Raw genomic sequence first — 19,177 nt, forward strand, 5'->3', positions numbered from 1 at the left:
ATGAAGCGTCGCTTCTGAGTTAAGAATGAGGGATAGAAGCCCTTAGCACAGTGCCTGGAACGTAGTAGGCACTTAATTAATATTTCATGATTAATTGATTGATAAGAAGACCCATCTGAAATAGGTAATTCCTGCCTTCAAAGGGCTTACATTCCATACCAGGGTTTAAAAAAGATTGATGGATTTAGAAACAGGGGATCTGAGTTCAAATCTAGATTCTCCTGCTTACTATCTGTGTGACTTTGGGCAGAGCATTTCATCTCTCCAGGACTCATTTTCCTCACCTGTAAACTAAGGGATTAGAGTAAATGACCTCTGAGTTGTTGATGTATGATTCTATGATCCTGGATCTCTTCCTATGAATACAAATCCAGATAATACAGTGTAATTTGAAGAGGAGGCAGTCATTAGCAACTGGGAAAAAAAGATGGTCCCAGTCTCATTAAGTTAGCTAAACAAATTAAATAATCAACTGGAAAACTTTCCAAAGCTTCATAATAGGAGAAACAAATATTTGTTTCATTTCCCCATAGGTCAATAAGACCATTGCCTCAAGTACATACTGAAAGAACAAAATAGAATTTCAAAAATAAGAAATCAGTATCAACCTTGGAGAAATGGCGTAGGAAACTGGTGCCGTAAAAAAATCCCCCAAGCAGTGCTGGTTGGGGAAACAGGAAATGAAATACTATAAAGGCTTCTGCATAAAGCCTTTATCTTGCATTACTGTGCATATACCTGGTCTAAGCCTGTATCAGGATTTTGGGGGGTGGGGGGGTCCTAAACTTGTGGCGAGGAATTCCGCGTATGAAAATCCCATCCAGCAATGTAGATCAGCATTTCATCTATTACTTATTGTCTTTGTCTGTTGATTGGAGCGCTGAGAGATTAGCTGACTTACAAAAGGTCACCCAGACAATAAGTGTCAGAGATAGGACTTGAACCCATGGCTTTATGACTCCAGGGCTGGCTCTCTATCCACTATCCCACATAGCATCATTTTTGGGTGGGGGGAAGCAATTGGGGTTAAGTGACTTGCCCAGGGTCACACAGCTAGTAAGTATCTGAGGCCACATTTGAACCCAGGTCCTCCTGACTCTAGGACCAGTGCTGTATCTGCTGCACCACCTAACTGCCTCTATTACACGGAAGGTTAAGAACTTACTCCTGGGACTTAAGGAAAAATTTATTCTATAACAGGCCCATCTTTCTCCCCATAGTGAATTTCCTAACTGTGCCAAATGGTGTTAAAAGTGATTCTAGCAAAGGTTCTGTGGATCCTTGTTTTCCTGAGAAAGTCATCACCATCACAGAGAGCTTTCAGTGCACTGGCAGTGTGCTTTTACACCAAGGGTTTCCCTCACACACACCCTTTGAAGCAATACCCTCCTATTTGTCTGAAGGAGTTCAACAAATAATGAAGCAGGCCACTCTCCTGGCCTTCCAGTGTCTTTTGTGGAGATAATGATCCAGTAATAAGGACCCCCTTCGCTTCCCAAGAGGATAGAACAAGGCATTAGGAGGTTAAGAAAACAAGCCAGATATAAAGGCAACACCATTGTCCTGTGTCCTAGCTGTGGGGGAGAAAAACCTGAAGTCCAGGAAGGATGTTCTAAGTTATTCTTGTCATGACTGGGTTGGATAGCGCCGCTGAGCAAGGCGATTTGGCCGATTCACACTCGTAGTCATGGAGAGCTAGAAGGAAAGGAACAGATGGTAGAGGAGATTGCAGCTGAACCAAGAATGGTATTGTAGGACTGACTGACTGACTGATTGATTGACTGATTGGTCCAGGCAAGCAGAGAACGGCTCTTCCAGAGAATCCTGCAAGCTACATCTGTCCTTCCCCACTTCCCTCTGAGTCTCCCTCCTGTTTAGCATTCCATGCACACTTTGCTGTTTAAGTTGGGGGTTAGCAATTGAGTTGTCACAAAGAGAGGAGCATGGTAATGAAAATGTTCCTCCTTTCCAATCCCTGCCCACCCTGCAAGTGACACAAGACATTTTCTGCAACATGAGGCATCATGAGTCTGCCTTATGATGGCTTAACCCAATGGCCACCTTCTCTGTGAAACATTCCTTCATACACATATCCTCAGTGATAATACTCCTCTCTTCTCAAATGTCCTTGTCTTTGTATCAGCCCCACCAGTAGAATGTAAGGCTCTTGAGAGAAGGGACTATTTTGTTTTTTTCTATTTCCAGGAGCTTTCACATAGTAGACACTTAATATGTCTGCCAATCAGTTAGTCATTAAGCACTTACTATGTTCCAGGCACTTTGCTAAGAGCTGGGGGTAGGAAGGAAGGCAAAAACGTAGTCTCTGCCCTCAAAGAACACATTTGTTGAATGCAGTTGAATCAGATTGAAGAACTGAAATCTTAATCTCTACTCAGACACTCAATGACACCATAACCCTGGGAATACCCCCACATTGCTGGCAGCAATGGCAAGGTCTCTCCTCGCTCTCCTTTTGACTACAATGCCAAGTAGAAGCATACTTACATAAGGCACCTGGGATGGGTTGTAGAGAGGGACAGCATTTCCAAAGTTAGAAGTAGGGGGTAGGCCACTGGGATTGAAATGAAGTTCGTGGGGGGCACCCTGGAACAAAAGAGAAAATGAAAAATGCATCCCCCGTTTTCTCCAGAACAAAGAAAATAATCTCTCATATGTCAGATCTGGTCAATGGAGTTCACAGTACGAGCTTCACATAGAAACCAAGGGATCCCAACCTAATAGAAAGAGCAAAAGCATGGCTGGCCAACCTCTGGAATGAGGCTATTAAAAATCCACATGTGACCCTTGAATCAAACATAAATAAAAGTATAACTGCCATTATAGATTACATTAGTATAATACAATCTATCATTATATGAATATACTAATTGTTATATATTATAACATAATGCACTAATATGACTGCATTCATACAAATATTATTAATAATAATAATAGCTAATATTTATATAGCACTTTAAGATTTGGGAGCACTTCATATATGTTGCTCATTTTATCCTCACAACAACCCTGTGGAGTGTTATTATCCCCAATTTACAAATGAGGAAACTGAGGCTGAGAAAGGCTAAGTGACTTGCCCAAAGTCACTTAGGGTTGCAAAGCCAGTTATATATATTTAAAGGGTCACAAAGCCAGTTATGTCTATTTAGAGGGTCACAAAGCCAATTATGTGAATTTAAAGGGTCACAAAGCCAGTTATATCTATTTAAAGGGTCACAAAGCTAGTTATGTCTATATAAAAATAATATTATTATCCTTTGAAAGAACTATCCTAAACCATGACAATGGAGAGACAAATAAGAAAGCTCCAACCAACCTGTAATAGAGAAAAATGTTTTCATATGATGACAGTGTTGACATTTCACTGAGGCCCTTTGTCAATGAAACAAGCTAATTCTGGCTCCTAACCTTGGTAAAGTTGGCCATTACTAGATTAAGACATGAGCATCATGTACATTAGAGTCTACAGAGAGGCAAGGGAAAGTTTTCATCTCCCCAATAAAGGTTCTATGGCACTTATGTACTTTGCCTGGAGGATTTTTCCCTGTGTTCCATGAGTTAATCATTTCCAGGAAGAGGTAGAAGCCTTGAAGGCAGAACTCCCCACCATCACCAAAATTAAATAGATCTCACAGTCAAGGCAGGCTTCAGGGCACTGCCTGGGTTAATTTCACCTTAATCACTTACCTCTGTTGCAGGCAGATTTTTATTGATCATGGATCCTCTTCTTTCACCTTCACCTAGAAAGCAGTAAATCCATGAAAACTCACACCTAGACCAGGCTCAAGGACTCCCTGTTCCTAGAAATCCCCCAAGTAGCATATCTGTGCCAACATACTTTGAATCATGGTGACCTCTGACACGGCGACATTCCAGAGGAAGAGGAAGAGGAAGGTCTCAAAAGGCATGGTAAAGGATACAGTTGTCACTGACTTTGTGACAGTGTACATCATTGCATAGACTTTTCTTGGTGTATTCTGTCCTTAAGACTTCAGCCTACAGCAGAGTCATCGTGATAACTCATGGGACTTGTCCCAGGGACAAACACGATACAAGGAAACACAAATAAAAATGCACAAGGAAAGCTGTCCAGGTAATCAGAGTCCACAGAGCTTGAATGCTCTGCCATAAAGAGCTGCCAACTGCCTCTCTTGCTCTCCCTCCTAACACAAACAGCTCTGCAATCATAGTATAATGGCCAGCTTAGGAACACCAGCTCCTAAGCCTGAGCTATCACAACTTTTATTTATTGGCTACTGTTATCTCCATCATGGGAAAGAAACTGGTGCCCTCATTAAAAGGCTATTGACAGCAGCTGCTGCCTAGAAAGACCACACACTCTTACAGCACAAGCCCCTTGATTCCCTGAAGGTGGCAATCAATCGATAAATAAGCATTCATTAAATGCTTATTCTGTGCCAAGCACTGTGCTAGGGATTCAAAAAATAAGTGAAACAATCACTCCCTCAGGGAACTTATGTTCTAATCAAAGGGACAACATAGATACATAAAAATATATATATATATATGTGTGTGTGTGTATGTGTGTGTGTATACATATATATGTATAAAATGAATGGAAGACTGTTTGGAGAGGGAGGGAGTGCACTAGCAACTAGAAGGAGCAGGAAAGGCTTCATGAAAAAGGTGGCACTTGAGTGGTCTTAAATACCACCATAAAATCAGATTTACCTGGACTTACGGAGACAGTGTTGGCACCTGGGTGAGGCAGGAAAAAGGAAGGAGATGACATGGAGGGGGTTGTGCTAGCCAAGGGAGACTGAGCTTCGGTGGACGTCTCCTATAAATGGAAAAATCTTGATTAAAAATGCTTCTTAAGAAAAAAAAATGCAAGAGATTGAGGGGAAAAATTTTTAAAAAGAACAATCCAAGAAAAAGAAGGAGATGATGAAAAGAAAGTAAACCAATTGGAAAAGGAGATCCAGAATCTTAAGGAAGAAAACAACTCCTTAAAAACTAGAATTGGGCAAGGGGAAGCCAGCAAAGCTATGAGACCAAGAAATAATAAAACAAAACATGAAGAATGAAAAAAACAGAAGAAAATGTGAAATATCTCATAAGAAAAACAACTTATCTGGAGAACAGATCAAGAAGAGAAAAGATTAAGAATAATTGGACTACCTGAAAGCTACGATCAAAAGAAGAATCTTGATACAATAACATGAGAAGTAATTAAAGAAAATTGTCCTGAAGAAAGAAAAAGAGGGGAAAGTAGAAATAGAAAAAAAATCTGCTTATCACAATCTGAAAGATCCCACAGGAAACCTATATGAATATCATAATCTAATTTCAAAACCCCCAGTTCAAGGAAAACATATTACAAGCAACAAGAAAAAAATAATTCAAATATGATGGAGCCCTAATTAGAATTGCACAAGACCTAGCAGTGGTGACACTAAAAGACTGCAGGTCCTGGAACTCTATATATCGAAGAGCAAAAGAACTGGGGTTGGGGCCAAAAATGTATCATACCCTGCAAAGTTAAACATAATCCTGAATGGGAAAAAATAGATATTCAATAAATTGCCAGACTTTCAGGATTTTGTTGCAAAAAAAACTGAACTTAATAGAAAATTTGACATAAAAGATCCAAGAGAAGTATAAGGTACACATCAAAGACCAATTATAAGGGATTCAACAAGGACAGACTGTTTACTTTTTAAATGAGGAAATGTAAAATGTATGTTTAAGATTGTTATTGGTAATTCAGTAATTCAAAAGAAAGATTGGGGTAGACCTGAGTATGATGTGATCCTAAAAAGTGACTGTTTAGGAAAAAGTAAAAAGAGTAATTATCTTATACAAATGAGGTGTGAGAGGAAGAACTGACACAGGGGAATTAGATAGGGGAGGAGGGCTGGTAGTTTTGGACCCCTACTCTCATCAGGAATGGGTTAAAGAGGGAACAATACACACATACGTGCGCGCGCGTACACACACACACACACACACACACACACACCCCTCTAGAAAGGTATAAACATCTTCTAAATTCAAAAAGAAATAAAAGACTAGAGAGGGAGAGAGGATAAGGGAGGGATTTTTAGAGGGAACCCTACCCACATCAGATCTGGTTAAAGAGAAAAGAATATATACATTTAGAAGGGAATAAAGGTCTTCTAAATTTACAAAGAAATAAGAGGGTGAGGGAATAAGATGGGGGGGGTGGCATAGAAGGGTGTCTAGACTAATGGGAATGGAATAAAGAAAGAATGACATATATTTAGAAGGCTATAAACATCTTCTAAATTCCGATAGAAACAAGAGGATAAAGGGAAAGGGTGGGGGAAGAGGATAATGGAGGGATCTTTGGAAGGGGGATAGGTTAAGTAATAGGAGGGCAAGGTAGCAGATAGAAGTAAAGCAGAAGAGTCAGGAGGAATAGGAAATAAGAGATACACAGAAACATAAAGATCAGAAGTAGAATTTATTATGGAAAAGAAAGCAAGGGTAGTAATTACCATCTCAGACAAAATTTAAGCTAAAATAGGTTTAATCAAAAGAAAAAGTAGGGAAACTATAATCTATGTCATCCATGTTAATCAATATTGTTTTAGACTATTTAAACTAGACAGTACAAGGTTGGAGTGTTGCTGTGGTGTAGGAAATCATGAGTTGGTGGATGTAGAAAAATATGGAAAAATATAGACTTTTGAAAGAAGAGGTTATCCACCCTCAGAGAAACAGAGGACAAACAAATATAGTACGGTCTTACACAGATGCATATGAATGTGTATGTGTACATATGTGTATGATTATAGACATTTATTTATATGTATGTGTATATAAATATATACATGTATGTGTATATATATATATGTGTGTGTGTATACATATACATATATACATATACATCACCTAATTGTAGCCTTCAGGCAGGGGGAAGTGGAGGAGGGGGAAGGGGGAGGAAGTGGAACAAAAGAACAAAGTAAAAAGTGCACAACAGAGAACAAAAGAAAACTTACATGGAAGCAAAGAAAAGGTGGACAGCTCTCAATACAATGTGTAGTATTTATCACACAGGCTTTCTTGAAATGGAAATTTTATTGCTGTATCTTTTGAATCCTCGTACATTCTGCTGTGCACATGGCAAACCTTTTTTCCCCTCTTTTGTTGTGTATTTAAGTTTATATTTCTTTTTCTTTTCTTATTGTGTATTTAAGTTTAAAATAAATTAATTTTTAAAAAACAAATAAAATGAGCAAAATGTTCTTCAAGGAAAAAAACAAAGCCATGTTAATTCTATAACAAAATACAACACCTAGACTACCATAAAACCTTTGAAACCAGCCAGGTTAGTTTAGCTTCTTGCCCTTCTAATCCATCCTCTATTCTGCTACCAGATTCATCATCTAAACACACTGCTTCCATTTAACTCCCTTTCTCAAAACTTGTAATGACTATCTACTAGCCTACTATATCAATACTCCTATGTCAGCATTAGAAAGGTCTTCATAACGCCAGGATGGCATGATGCAAAAATCACTTGATTCAGAATCATGAGGCATCCTGATATCGCATGGTGGACAGAGCAGTGAATCTGGTGTCAAGGAGACCTGAGTTCAAATCCAGTCTCAGACACTTACTAGCTATGTGACCCTAGGCAAGTCACTTAACCTCATTCTGCCTCAGTTTCCTCAATTGTAAAAGTGAAATAATAGCAACTATCATACAGAGGTCTTGTGAAGATCTGTAGCCAGAATGGCCTTTGTTTTCTTTGAATGACTCAGCTTACCTCATTGAGCCTCTGGACACTGTGGCTTGCTCTTCCGGGGCAGGAGGCCCGGGGAGCATGCCAGGAAGCAGACAACTTCCTGTGTGATGAGTCATGGGGCTGGCTGAGGGGAGGTGTTAATGTCTATGCTAGGGGGAGGGGCCAACTCAGGAACCAATCGGCCCTGGTCATTCGGGCGGAGCTTGATGATGTCAAAAACTCTATAAGAGGGGAGAGGACAGCTGGAAGATTCTCTCTCTTCCTTTTCCGGTTGGAGCCAGCGACAGTTACAACGACAGTTACAGAGGCAGTTACGACAGTTACGTCAGTTACAGCCACAGTTACAGCCACAGCTGAAGCAGGAGCTGCCAGTAGCAGAGCTAACCTACGGGAGAAAGCTGAACAAAGACTTCAGGCCATTACAGCGACAGTTACAGCGACAGTTGGAGCCAGAGGCAGTTACAGAGGCAGTTACGACAGTTACGACAGTTACGTCAGTTACAGACACAGACACAGCTGAGGCAGGAGCTGCCAGTAGCAGAGCTGATCTACGGGAGGAAGCTGAACAAAGACTTCAGGCCAGTGGGTAATCTTATTACCATCGAGGGGGAAGCATGATTTTGCTTTACGCAATCATGCTTCTCTGTAGCCTCCTGGTTACTCTTGCAAGGCGTACTTATTGGGCCTGGAAGATTTTGATCAACATATCAAAATGGGGCTTCTGGTTCATGGGTTGGTTACTGTGGAGCCTAAATAAATGTTTTGATTCTTCTGCCTTCTACTTTGAGAGTTTCTTATATCCGGCGGTTCCGAACCTTTCAGACATGTTTATGATCCTCTTTGAGATTATAAACTCGGCCCTCCTGTTACAAGATCGAATGGAAATAATACTGCTAAAGTGCTTGGCACACAGTAGGCATTTAATAAATGCTCATTCCCTTCACCCTTCATGAAATTTGAGTTCAGATGCCAATTCCAATACCTATTAGCTGTATGACCATAGGCCAGTTACTTAATCACTCAGCCTCCGTGTCTTTGTCTGTATAAATGCGGATTGTAGGATTTGCACTACCCACCTTAAAGAATTGTGGGGATGGTGCTTTGCAGTCCTTGAAGCCCTATACAACTGTGATTAATTGATGTTACGAAGCATAATTATGACCAATCCAATTTTATTTCCTACGATTCCCCACTCCTGTCAAACTGGGAAGAGTCAAGATCCCAGCTGATACCTCTGAGGTATCAAGGAAGTTCTCTGAGTGGGTGAAAAGTTGAAATGAAAGCCTTGCGCATCCACTCAGTGATTACCTCAGAGTCAGAGCTGTCAGAGGAGTCCTCTTCTGCAGAAGGCGTTTTAGCAGGTTTGGATCGAAACCAACTGAACCATCCAAACCCGGAGCCCTAAAGAAAGATGAAGGGGAAACCACAGTGTCCATGAAGTTGCTTCTCTCCACCAATCCAATACCTCATGATGACAATCTTTGAGCAAGAAGACAAGGAATACACCATGGATAGTAGTGATTCCTCCATCCGTGTCATGCCACTTGGAAGAGAAGAGAAGAGGAAAGGGGAAGGGAGGAGGGAAGGGGAGAAGAGAGGTAACAGAGCTCTGACCTCACCTTCAGACAGGGGCAGGAGGAATAGATAACTTTGGGAAGCATAATTTCTTACACCCATTCCAGGTGAGCCAAGGAAAATGAGAGTGGTCAGCTAAGATGATTTAGATTTCTGCTTATTGCCCTGGAGAAAGGAGTAAGACACTTCACAGACCATGGGGCCAGGGAAAAACGAATAGCTTCTTCTGTGAACATTCATGTCCTCTTCCAGATAAGGTGAAAAACAGGAGAACAAACCAATATTCTTGCTTCCTCTTTTTTCTCTGTGGAGAGTAGTAGTGATGTCAAAGGAGGTGGAACTGTGTTAAGCCATAAAGAGCTGGGCCCAGTTGTGGACCTCAAGTGTATCAGCAGGCCTAGTGCTGGACTCAGTCAGGAACCAACGTCTCTCCCACTTACTGGCCATGTGACGTTTCCTCTCCTCTAAAATGAGGATGATAACATGACCTCACATGGTGGTCATGATGGTAGAGCTTTATTATTAATATTATTAATTATCATAACAATAGCTAACATACAATGCTTTAAGGTTTGCAAAAGCATTTTGCATGTATTATTTCATTTGAACCTCATAACAACTCTGTGAGATAGAATCTATTACAGATGAGGAAAATTAAGTAGAAAGAGGTTAAGTGACTTGCCCAGGGTCAGACAGTATGTCTGAGGCAGGATCTGAATTCAGGTCTTCCTGACTCCAAGACCAGCATTTTGGACCATAACACACTTTATAAGTGTGAATCATTATTACTGAGGCTCAGAAATAAACTAAAATCCCAAAATGCAGAGTAGATACAGAGAAGATATAACAAGAGGGCAGCCCCTCCCACCTTTGCACTCCTTTCTGGTTCCTTCTTGCTCTTTACATTGTCTTGGACAGCTTTTTTTTCATCATCATCACCTGAGGAGTCTTCTTTTTCATCTTCTAAAGAAATGGTAGAACTCTCAGAAATGCTGCGTGCTCTAGGAGCCACTGAGTCCTGAAACGGGAAAGATAACATCAGGTCACTTAGTGGGCTGGTGCTAAGGAATGGAAGCAAAGAGTTACTAATGCAAAGAGGCAGAAAGGGAAAGTCCAAGACATCCCCCACCCAGTCTACAGGAGCCAAAAAGCTCTCTTCCATTCCAGCCATGCAGGAAAGCTTAGGAAGTCATTTCAGCTCATGGCACAGAATTATTGCAAATGTAAGGACTAAGATCAATTGTGTACAGCTTTGCAGAGAATAAATCTGACAGCCCCTGCCTATACTAGGGTAGCAAATGCTCCTAGGCCCTACTGCAATGATCAAGTTAAGTCCTTTGCTTAGAGCCACTCAGGAAAGCATGCCCTTCCATTTTTCCCCCAGCAAACTGAAAACCACAGCAAATGCTCTGATGTGATGCCAAGTCCAAGCAAAGCTGGCTTGGATTGGCTGATCTAGCTTTCCTTCCCAGTACAGGCCCTTCATAGAGATTGGCAAGGTTAGGAATAAACAGTAAGCACAGACCATTCTTTCCTGGCCTTCATAACCTAAAGAATTAGTGACTGTGGATATAGCAAGAAATAAAAGAGAAAGAACCGTCTTGGAAGCAGATTTTTTGGGTAGTAAGCATATCTGGCCAAACAGGCAGATCATGACCACAAACTTCCATGAGATAAACAGTATAACCTGATTTAAGCATCTTAGGCCTCTTCTCACTTAGAGTGTGGAAAATACCTTTTGAATCTCAGGGGACTGGTACTGGTATGACTGTTGAGATTCTGGGATATCCTCTGTGATATAAAAACAAAATAACATAGCTTAGACTTTTCCCTTCATTATTTCCTGAAATTGTCTACAAAGCTACTGGCATCCAAAAGCAGGTTCAATAGGGTCACTCAACCCAAGGGTCATTTCAGGGGACTCCTACTATTAGAAGTACAGTTGTCCTCCTCAAGTCCAACCATGCCAGGAGCAGGATTTAGCCCAGCCCCTCCCTGCACACTGGACCCAAGGTCATGTCTGTATCTTCAAGAGCAGGGGGACCTTGAGCTGGTCTTCTATATCTAATAAAAATGGTGCCCCATTCCATTCTCTCTAATTTGACCTCTGCCGCCATTTTGGGCAGCAGAAAAAGTTAGAGATGTTAATTTTTGTCTACCTCTTCTCTTCCTTTTATGGCTCTTTTCTGGCAAAGTCAGCAACTTTATTCAGGCATCAGATTCATATGAAGGAACTTAGAATAAAACTAGGAAGAGTTTTCTGCATATTCTTTCTTTTATCCTTCTGTGTAAGTGGATGACCTTCAGTAAGAGGTCCTGCCTGACATGAGAGTGAGGTTAAAAAAAAATGAATGGCATTTTTTCTCCACAGGCTAGAGCATCATTCCAAGAACCCTCATAATTCAAGAGGTTTGCCTTCCCCACACCAATTCTCCCCGTTCCATCTGGGAATTACAGAACCTAAAATGGTTATTTCATGCTAAAGGGCCTGATACCCAAGGGGAAGTTGTTCTGAAGTCAGACATTCCACTTGTGGATGTTAGCACCTTTATCAGTTCTCACTCCCATCTGTAGTCATCACCCTCTAAGATTGTTTTCCTTTGTCCCTTTATCTACATCCAGGTCCCCTACAATCTTTTGGCACCAAAAGCTCTTCTGCACAGGTACCAGGCACTTACCATGGGGTAGGTATGCCTGCTGATCTTCCTCTGGCTGTGTCATTTCAGAGGATACTGTCATTGCCGTCTCCGGCCTGGCATAAAGCGGCACTGGTGTGCCTGGTCCTTCCCCAGCAGGACTCAGACCTAGCTGGAAGGGAGGGTGCTGTTGCAGATCTGGCTGGCTCAGATCTGTCCCCTCAGGCAGAAGCTGCACGGATGAAGGGTATCTGAGGGGTTCTGTGTAGCCTTGACCCTGACTGGGATCTTGGTAGAGGGTGTTCTCTGAGGACAAAAGGGAAAGAAGAATGAGATGCTCAGAGGCAGGTTTTGATGAAGTCGGTCTAAAATTATTCATTCTAATGTCTTTATTAGAAAGTAGTGATAAGGATATCACAATGATAATGCTGATGATAATAATATTATTATTAATATCCTACAATTAAGATAAAAAGATTTAAAACTAGGAGGGACCTTCTAAGTCATGTAGTGTAACCTTCTCCCATTTTACTGATGAGGAAACTGAGGTCCATAGAGATTAAATGACTTGCCCAAGGTCACACAAATAACTAATAGCAGAGTCAAGATTCAAATCCAAGTCCTCTGACCCCAAATCCACTGCTCTTTTCTCACAGCACTATTTTTTTAGAGTTGTCAATTTGCTTCCAGGTACATTTTCTCATTTGATGATGAATGAGAGCTAAAGTTCTACCATCCCATTTAAGAGCATCCTTAGGGGCTCATTTATTTAAGCCTTGGAAAAGTGACCAATGAAAATCTCAAGGCCAACATCAGAAATTCATAGATGGCTTTCCTTTCTTCCTGAGTAGAATAAAGCCAACTCTCCTTTAAGTGAGGTACCCAAGGATATGAGTTCACAAAGAAATCTGAAATCCAAAGATAACCCAACCTCACTACTGTGAATTCTTACTAATCCCACTAATAAGCAGGACTGACAAAATGCAAGAAGTTTCCAGCCTTTTGATTTCCCTAGCTCATCTTCTGATGAAGGGGCTAAGCAACAGGATAATGACCAAAAGGCAGGTAAAAAGAGAAAGGAAAAGAGAATCTGAATGATCAAATGTTGCCCCCTGGAAAGAGAGTGGGCTAACTCCTCTCTTTGTGTGTGATCTTGGAAAAGGAGCTAAGTTTCTCTAGGGATGCCTATGACTACCTGCCTCTCAATGATATTTTAAACCCTAATGAAGGTGTTTGTAAAAGCACTTTGAAAATAACCATGCTATACAAACATTTATTCATTTTACATATGTGATATATAATCAACCGATAAAAATGTGGTTTTCAAGCTCCATAGCTTCCAGATCAAAAAGAAAAATATCCCAAATGGTTGGGAACAGAGAGATTGCAGGCAAGGGAAAGGAAAGGGAAAGGAAGGGGAAGGGGAGGTTACAATATGATAGATTGAAAAACAAAGGAAAATGGCTTGCATTCAAAAATAATTTTATCTTTCAAAATTATCATATTAGAAAACTATTCCAGTCAGTATAATCACACAGGACTATTCATTAGCAATGAGGAAGGGAAAGGGGAAAGACTATTAGAACTGATGGCTTCCAGGCACCCTCTAAGAAAACTAGAGATGAACAAAATCTTCAAAATGCAAGTGCAGAGAACAAAAGAAACTTAAGAAAAGTAAAGGAACTGTAGTATCTGAAAGGTGGAAGTGATGATCTAGTATTTACTCAGGGAGTGAGGAGGGAAGGAAAATGGCAGGGCAGGAGGTTTGATGCCTTCGGTTAAGGTGAGAACAAAAAGGACAAGTTCTGAGCTTGATTAATCAGAAAATAAACAAACAAAAATGAAATACCCTAGAAGAAAAGACGAGAGTAAGAGGAAGTAACAATATTTCTTGGAATTGAGGCACCATATGTGAAGGTCATTCAAATACAAAGATAAGAAGTAAGGAAGAGTGGAGAATCTTGTGGACCTCTCTTACCTAGGCCAAGCAAAGGAAGCTTTGAAAACTGATTACAGTGGTGGAAGTACAAAAAAGGAAGCAAAGGATGGAGCTGGAATGAGCGAGATTGGCAGGGGTGTTTGAACATGAAAATGGGTGTAAGGGATGGAATTGCCTCAAATAAAACAAACTACAGCTCCAGAGGGCATGTTACTCATTTAAAAGGACAAGGCATAATGATTTGGGTCTGGAAGATTGAAGGGCAAGAAGGAAGAATAAAGGGATTGAGTTGTTCAAGCAATATAAACTCCAGGTACTTGTGTTTATATCTATTCTGGGTTGGTTTATTGTTTTTTAGAAGGAGAAATACCAGATGTCCCAAAAGTCTTGGTGCACTCTTAAGTTTTTGAAACCTAAAAGTGCCCTAAAGATATTTGAGACAAATGGATTTGATGGAGACAAACTTCAACTTAAAAATCACTCAACTAACAAGTATTTATTGTATGCCTATTATGTGTCCTGAACTGAGAGAGGAGATAGGATATAGTCTCTGCTTCCGGCCCTCAGGAAACTACTTATTAAACTGCAAAAGCTGTAATAAAATAGTTAAACACTAGAGAACAATAGAAGGGAGTGCACAATTAAGTAATCACTTGTATAGTATTGACTGCTAATGTCATAATTCAGAAATGGACCATATTACTCAGAAAAAGCTTCTTGGAGGAAGCAGAAGTTGAATGAGGCTTTGAAGATGGGTAGGAACTGAGTAGGTAAAAAATTCATTCCCATCAGACAGAAGCGTGTTACCATCATCATCACCATTACTATTATACACAAGAATGAGAAAAAGATCTACTCTCTCTTTGGTGTGGGAAATTCCTTTCACACAAGACACGTCTACGACTTAATAGAAAAGTCCTAAAAAGTCTCTTGGGGGTTCACAGAGGTTAAGTGACTTGTCCAAGGAACATAGCTGGTTTCTGTGATGGTATTTGAACTCAGCTCTTCCTGATGCCAAGACCAGTACCTGATTCACTATGCCATGCTGCCTTTTGGGGGAGGGACGAACCATTCCTTTGATTTCATTGGTAGAGGGAACTCACAGGGAGGAAATTCTTACCAATGCCTGTCACTTATCCTACAACTTGCAGTCCTAGAGGGCACTGAAAGGTTAATCCAACTGACCAATCAATAAGAATTTATGAAGCATCTACTAAGCGTCAGGAACTAGGGATACAGACTTGTCTGACGTCACACAACTAGTATGTGTCAGAGGTGGGAGCTGAACCCAGATTTTCCTTATTATGAGCTGATATTCTCTATCCACCACACCACACTGCTCTCATTTAAAAATAAGTCATATATCATATCACATACGTATCATATCTGATAAATATAAGTATGACACATGTAAGTAACATATCAGTAAGTAATATATCGTATTATATTATTATATCATGTTATTATATTAAGTTAGATTAGATTAAATTAAGCTAATCAGCCCCACTAGTTAATTATACACATATAACTTTTCACATAGATACCTGCTGTTGACTGTCTGGCTTTTAAAATATCTGTGTAAACGAAATCAGGATCACCAACGTTGTCTTCTGCTTTTTTCGCAAACTTTAAAAATAACAAACAAACCAAAAAAATGAGGATAAAAAGAGAGAATTAGGCATTTTACAAACTTGAAGTCAAAAGGAAACTCATTATAGTGATAGGAATTCCAAGGCAATTGACAATGAAGTAGAAGCTAAATGGGTTACTAACAAGTCACAATAGCCTTTGGGTATTGACCTATGTTTCCATGTCCTTATCCTTCAATGCCCCTGAAGAGTAATGCTGATTCAATTTCCAGGAAGTGGTTGGAGACAACAGCTGCCACTCTCCCATGTATTATTCACTGGAAAGTGAAACAGTAAGGTTGAAGAGACCTGAGATCAAAGCAGCACAAATCTGGTGCTGGAATCATGTTAGAATCCAACTAGTCCAACCCTCTCCCCCCCATCTTACAGATGAGGAAACAGAGGCCCAGAGAGATTGAATGACTTGCCGCAAGGTTAGATCATCCACATGGCAGAGCCAGCATTCAAATTCAAGTCCTTTGGCTCCCAGGCATGCTGGTAGGTTTAATTACACACATACACACACACGCATACATACATACACATATGTATGTGTATATACACACATGCACACACATATATACATATTCACACACATATATGTATGTGTGTATACATATATACACATATAATACATTATAAATTTATGTATGTGTATCACAAGTTTAATCTGCATTATTAATATTTAACTATATATACAATATTCACATAGCTAAAAACATACGTTTCATCTGTATTATGAACAATTTCACCATTGCTTCAAGTCTAGACAATCAACAAAACAATAAACCAAGTCCTGATTTGTGGCTAGCTGATTTCTGAAGTGTAAGTGCTTAAATGGAAATTTAATAATTGGTTCTCACGAGCAGATTCAAGCTAGCTCTAGCACACCCCTGCTCTGGCTCCAAATCCAATGTTCTTTCTACTGTACTCTAGAACACACGGCCTTGAAAATATAGGTTCCCAATGCTACTCCACACTTTGGGAAGAGGTAAAGGGAGTTATCTTCACATGTAAGAACTAGAACTATGGATCTAAAGAATATTTAGGAAGTTGGAGAAATTAAGGAATTATCCCTCCTTCCTGTAGAAATTTCCCCCTTTATCCTCTCTAAAGAGTGACAATTTGGTGAGTTTCTCTTAAGGTCTAGATCTGTTTTATCTGTTATGACTGATTTTTATAATTTTAAGAACAAGAAAGAAATGAAGAGAAAACTTCTAAGAAATTATCCCCACATTACCCAGAAGTGACATTTGCAAAAGCGGAGGGTCCCTTGAGAACTGTTTTTTTTTAAATCACAAGTCCCCCAAGTTTTTGCTTGCACTTATTCTAAGACAACTTCCATCTAACAGCTTTTCCATCAAGTCTAAAACATTAGAAGAGCTTTGGTGGCCATGACCTACTGCTTTAGAAAGTTCAAAATGGAGAGTCAAAGATCCATAGCTCGAAGGAGCTTTCCACATTGTCATTCGTCACCATTGTTGTTATCTATCCTTTATTTTTGAAGAGGACCAATGACATTACAGGGTGATGTCTTGACCTGTATGTGAATTGTATTTAAGTGAGGCAGAGTTGTACAAAGTCATCAGCCTCACTTTCTCTTCCATAGTCATCAAAGTCCAGTGGCAAGATGAAAGTCAAGATGACCGGCCAGGATGTAGTGGATGACCTTGGTGTCTTTAATGTTTGACCAAGCTCTAAGTACTCCACAGTGCCTGCTTCAGCACCTTCATGGCCACTGGAACAAAATGTTCTCATCCATCCATTCCCCTGGGAGAAGTCTTTACATGCTTGGGGTAGACATCTCCTAACTCACTAATGGGTTTGATGCCTGTTGGTTAACCTTAACCTAGCCTATCTGCCAAGATGGTTTACCAGGGTGTGGCCACTGCATATGCTCGAGCTTCTTGGAGCCACAGGTAAGAGTTAATCACAATTACCATAATGACAGAGGAAGAGCAATTGAGCTGAATGGGCAAGAAGGTAGCAGCTGCTGCCTACTGCCATAACCCTACCAGAGGCATTAGCCACTCTGAGGTTGCCTCTAAGCATCATATCAAGTTGGGGAAAAAAACAGGCTTTGGGGCTATTGTTCTTTAAACTGACCCATATTAAATAACATAACATTTGTAAAGTGCTTTGCAAACCTTAAAGTGCTATGTAAAAGCTATCATCATCATCATTAATATTATGTTACCATAACTACAGAACTGACTGTATCAACACAAGATAGAACAAGAGAGCACCTTATTGTGGTGGATCAATCCAGCTCTGAGGAAATGCGTTACCTAGTGGCTTTGCCTGTGTTTCTCCCCTGAGGCAGATGATGGCACAGTGGATAGAGCATTGGGACTACACTCGGGAAGACCTGAGTTCAAATACAACCTCACACATTTACTAGCTCTGTGACTGGGCAATTCACTTAGCTTCTGCTTGCTTCATTTTCTTCAACTGTAAAATGGTGATCACAACAGCACCTACCTTAAAGGGTTGTTGCAAAGATCAAATGAGATCATATTTCCCCAGCACATAGTGTAGAATCCTTATTCCCTTCCCCTCCTCCTGTTTTGCATGTGTGTCCTCCATGTATGTCCATGTACTGTAAGTGGCCTAAAGTCTCAGACACAGCATCCACCAACTGGCTGCATGGTGATGACTGAGCTACCAAGTCAGTGATAGCTGTTATCTTTCACACCTTGTGAAGACTTTCCTAGTCTACCATGCGTGCCTGTGGCATTAAGTGGTGGCATTCCCAACAATGATTGTGTAGGAGACACTAACAGTTACTAACCAAGAATAAGAAAAAGGAGTTCCTCAGGAATGAGAGAAGAAGACCTTCTGGAAATCCTGCCAACTTCCTAAGGACATTAGACATGATCTTAAGTGTAGGCATCATATGCCATCTACAAAGTATGATAAACCAGGGTGACACATTAAAAAAAGACCTTCCCCTACCTGACTGGTGATGCCCTAAAATTCTTTAAACTGTGGATATTGTCTTTCACGCCCTTAATTAGAAATAAGGCTCTGAGAAAGGCAATACATTAACTTCACGTGACTTTTAAAGCTGGCTTGTCAAGTCAACAAGCATTTATTAAGCACTGACTGTGTGCCAGGCACAGAGCTAAGTGCTGGGAATACAAAGAAAGGCCAAAGACAGTCTTTGTTCCTAAAGAGATCAGTTTAATGGAGGAGACAATAAGCTAATAACTATGTACAAACATGATATAGAAAGGATAAATTGAAAGATATATGAGAGAATGGACCAGCATTAGTGGGGGATCAGGAAAGATTTATTGAAGAAGGTGGGGTTTTAGCTGAGAAAGCCAGAAGGCAGAGAGTTTTCCAGGCATAGAGGACAGCCCATGAAAATGTGAAGAGCTCCACTACATGGCATCTAGTGTCACTAGATCTCAGACTATATTGAAGGGAGTAAAGTGTAAGAAGGCTGGAAAAGTAAGAAGGTACCATGTTATAAGGACATAAAGAGAGGATTTTATATTTAATCCTGGAGGCAACAGGGAACCACTGGAGCTTACTGCTTGGAGTGGGAAAGGGGAGAGAAAAAGGGGAGTGATATGGTCAGATCTGCATTTCAGGAATTTGAGGAAGATTGATTTGACAGCTGAATGAAGAATAGATT

General features: G+C 40.4%; 1 protein-coding gene across 1 annotated transcript in view; it reads right to left on the minus strand.

Annotated features, from left to right (window-relative positions):
- Positions 1 to 1,063: 1,063 nt before the first annotated feature.
- LOC118847915 (protein transport protein Sec16B) overlaps positions 1,064 to 19,177 on the minus strand; it is a 58,610-nt gene continuing 40,496 nt past the window's right edge. The window contains 9 exon segments of the mRNA XM_036756608.1: positions 1,064 to 1,695; positions 2,506 to 2,604; positions 3,709 to 3,761; positions 4,714 to 4,822; positions 9,065 to 9,157; positions 10,200 to 10,349; positions 11,067 to 11,122; positions 12,010 to 12,273; positions 15,451 to 15,532. Coding sequence (XP_036612503.1) covers positions 1,627 to 1,695; positions 2,506 to 2,604; positions 3,709 to 3,761; positions 4,714 to 4,822; positions 9,065 to 9,157; positions 10,200 to 10,349; positions 11,067 to 11,122; positions 12,010 to 12,273; positions 15,451 to 15,532 — 975 coding nt within the window. The 3' untranslated portion in view covers positions 1,064 to 1,626.

The sequence above is a fragment of the Trichosurus vulpecula genome, chromosome 4 (assembly GCF_011100635.1).
Source record: "Trichosurus vulpecula isolate mTriVul1 chromosome 4, mTriVul1.pri, whole genome shotgun sequence".
NCBI classification, from domain to species: Eukaryota; Metazoa; Chordata; class Mammalia; order Diprotodontia; family Phalangeridae; genus Trichosurus; species Trichosurus vulpecula.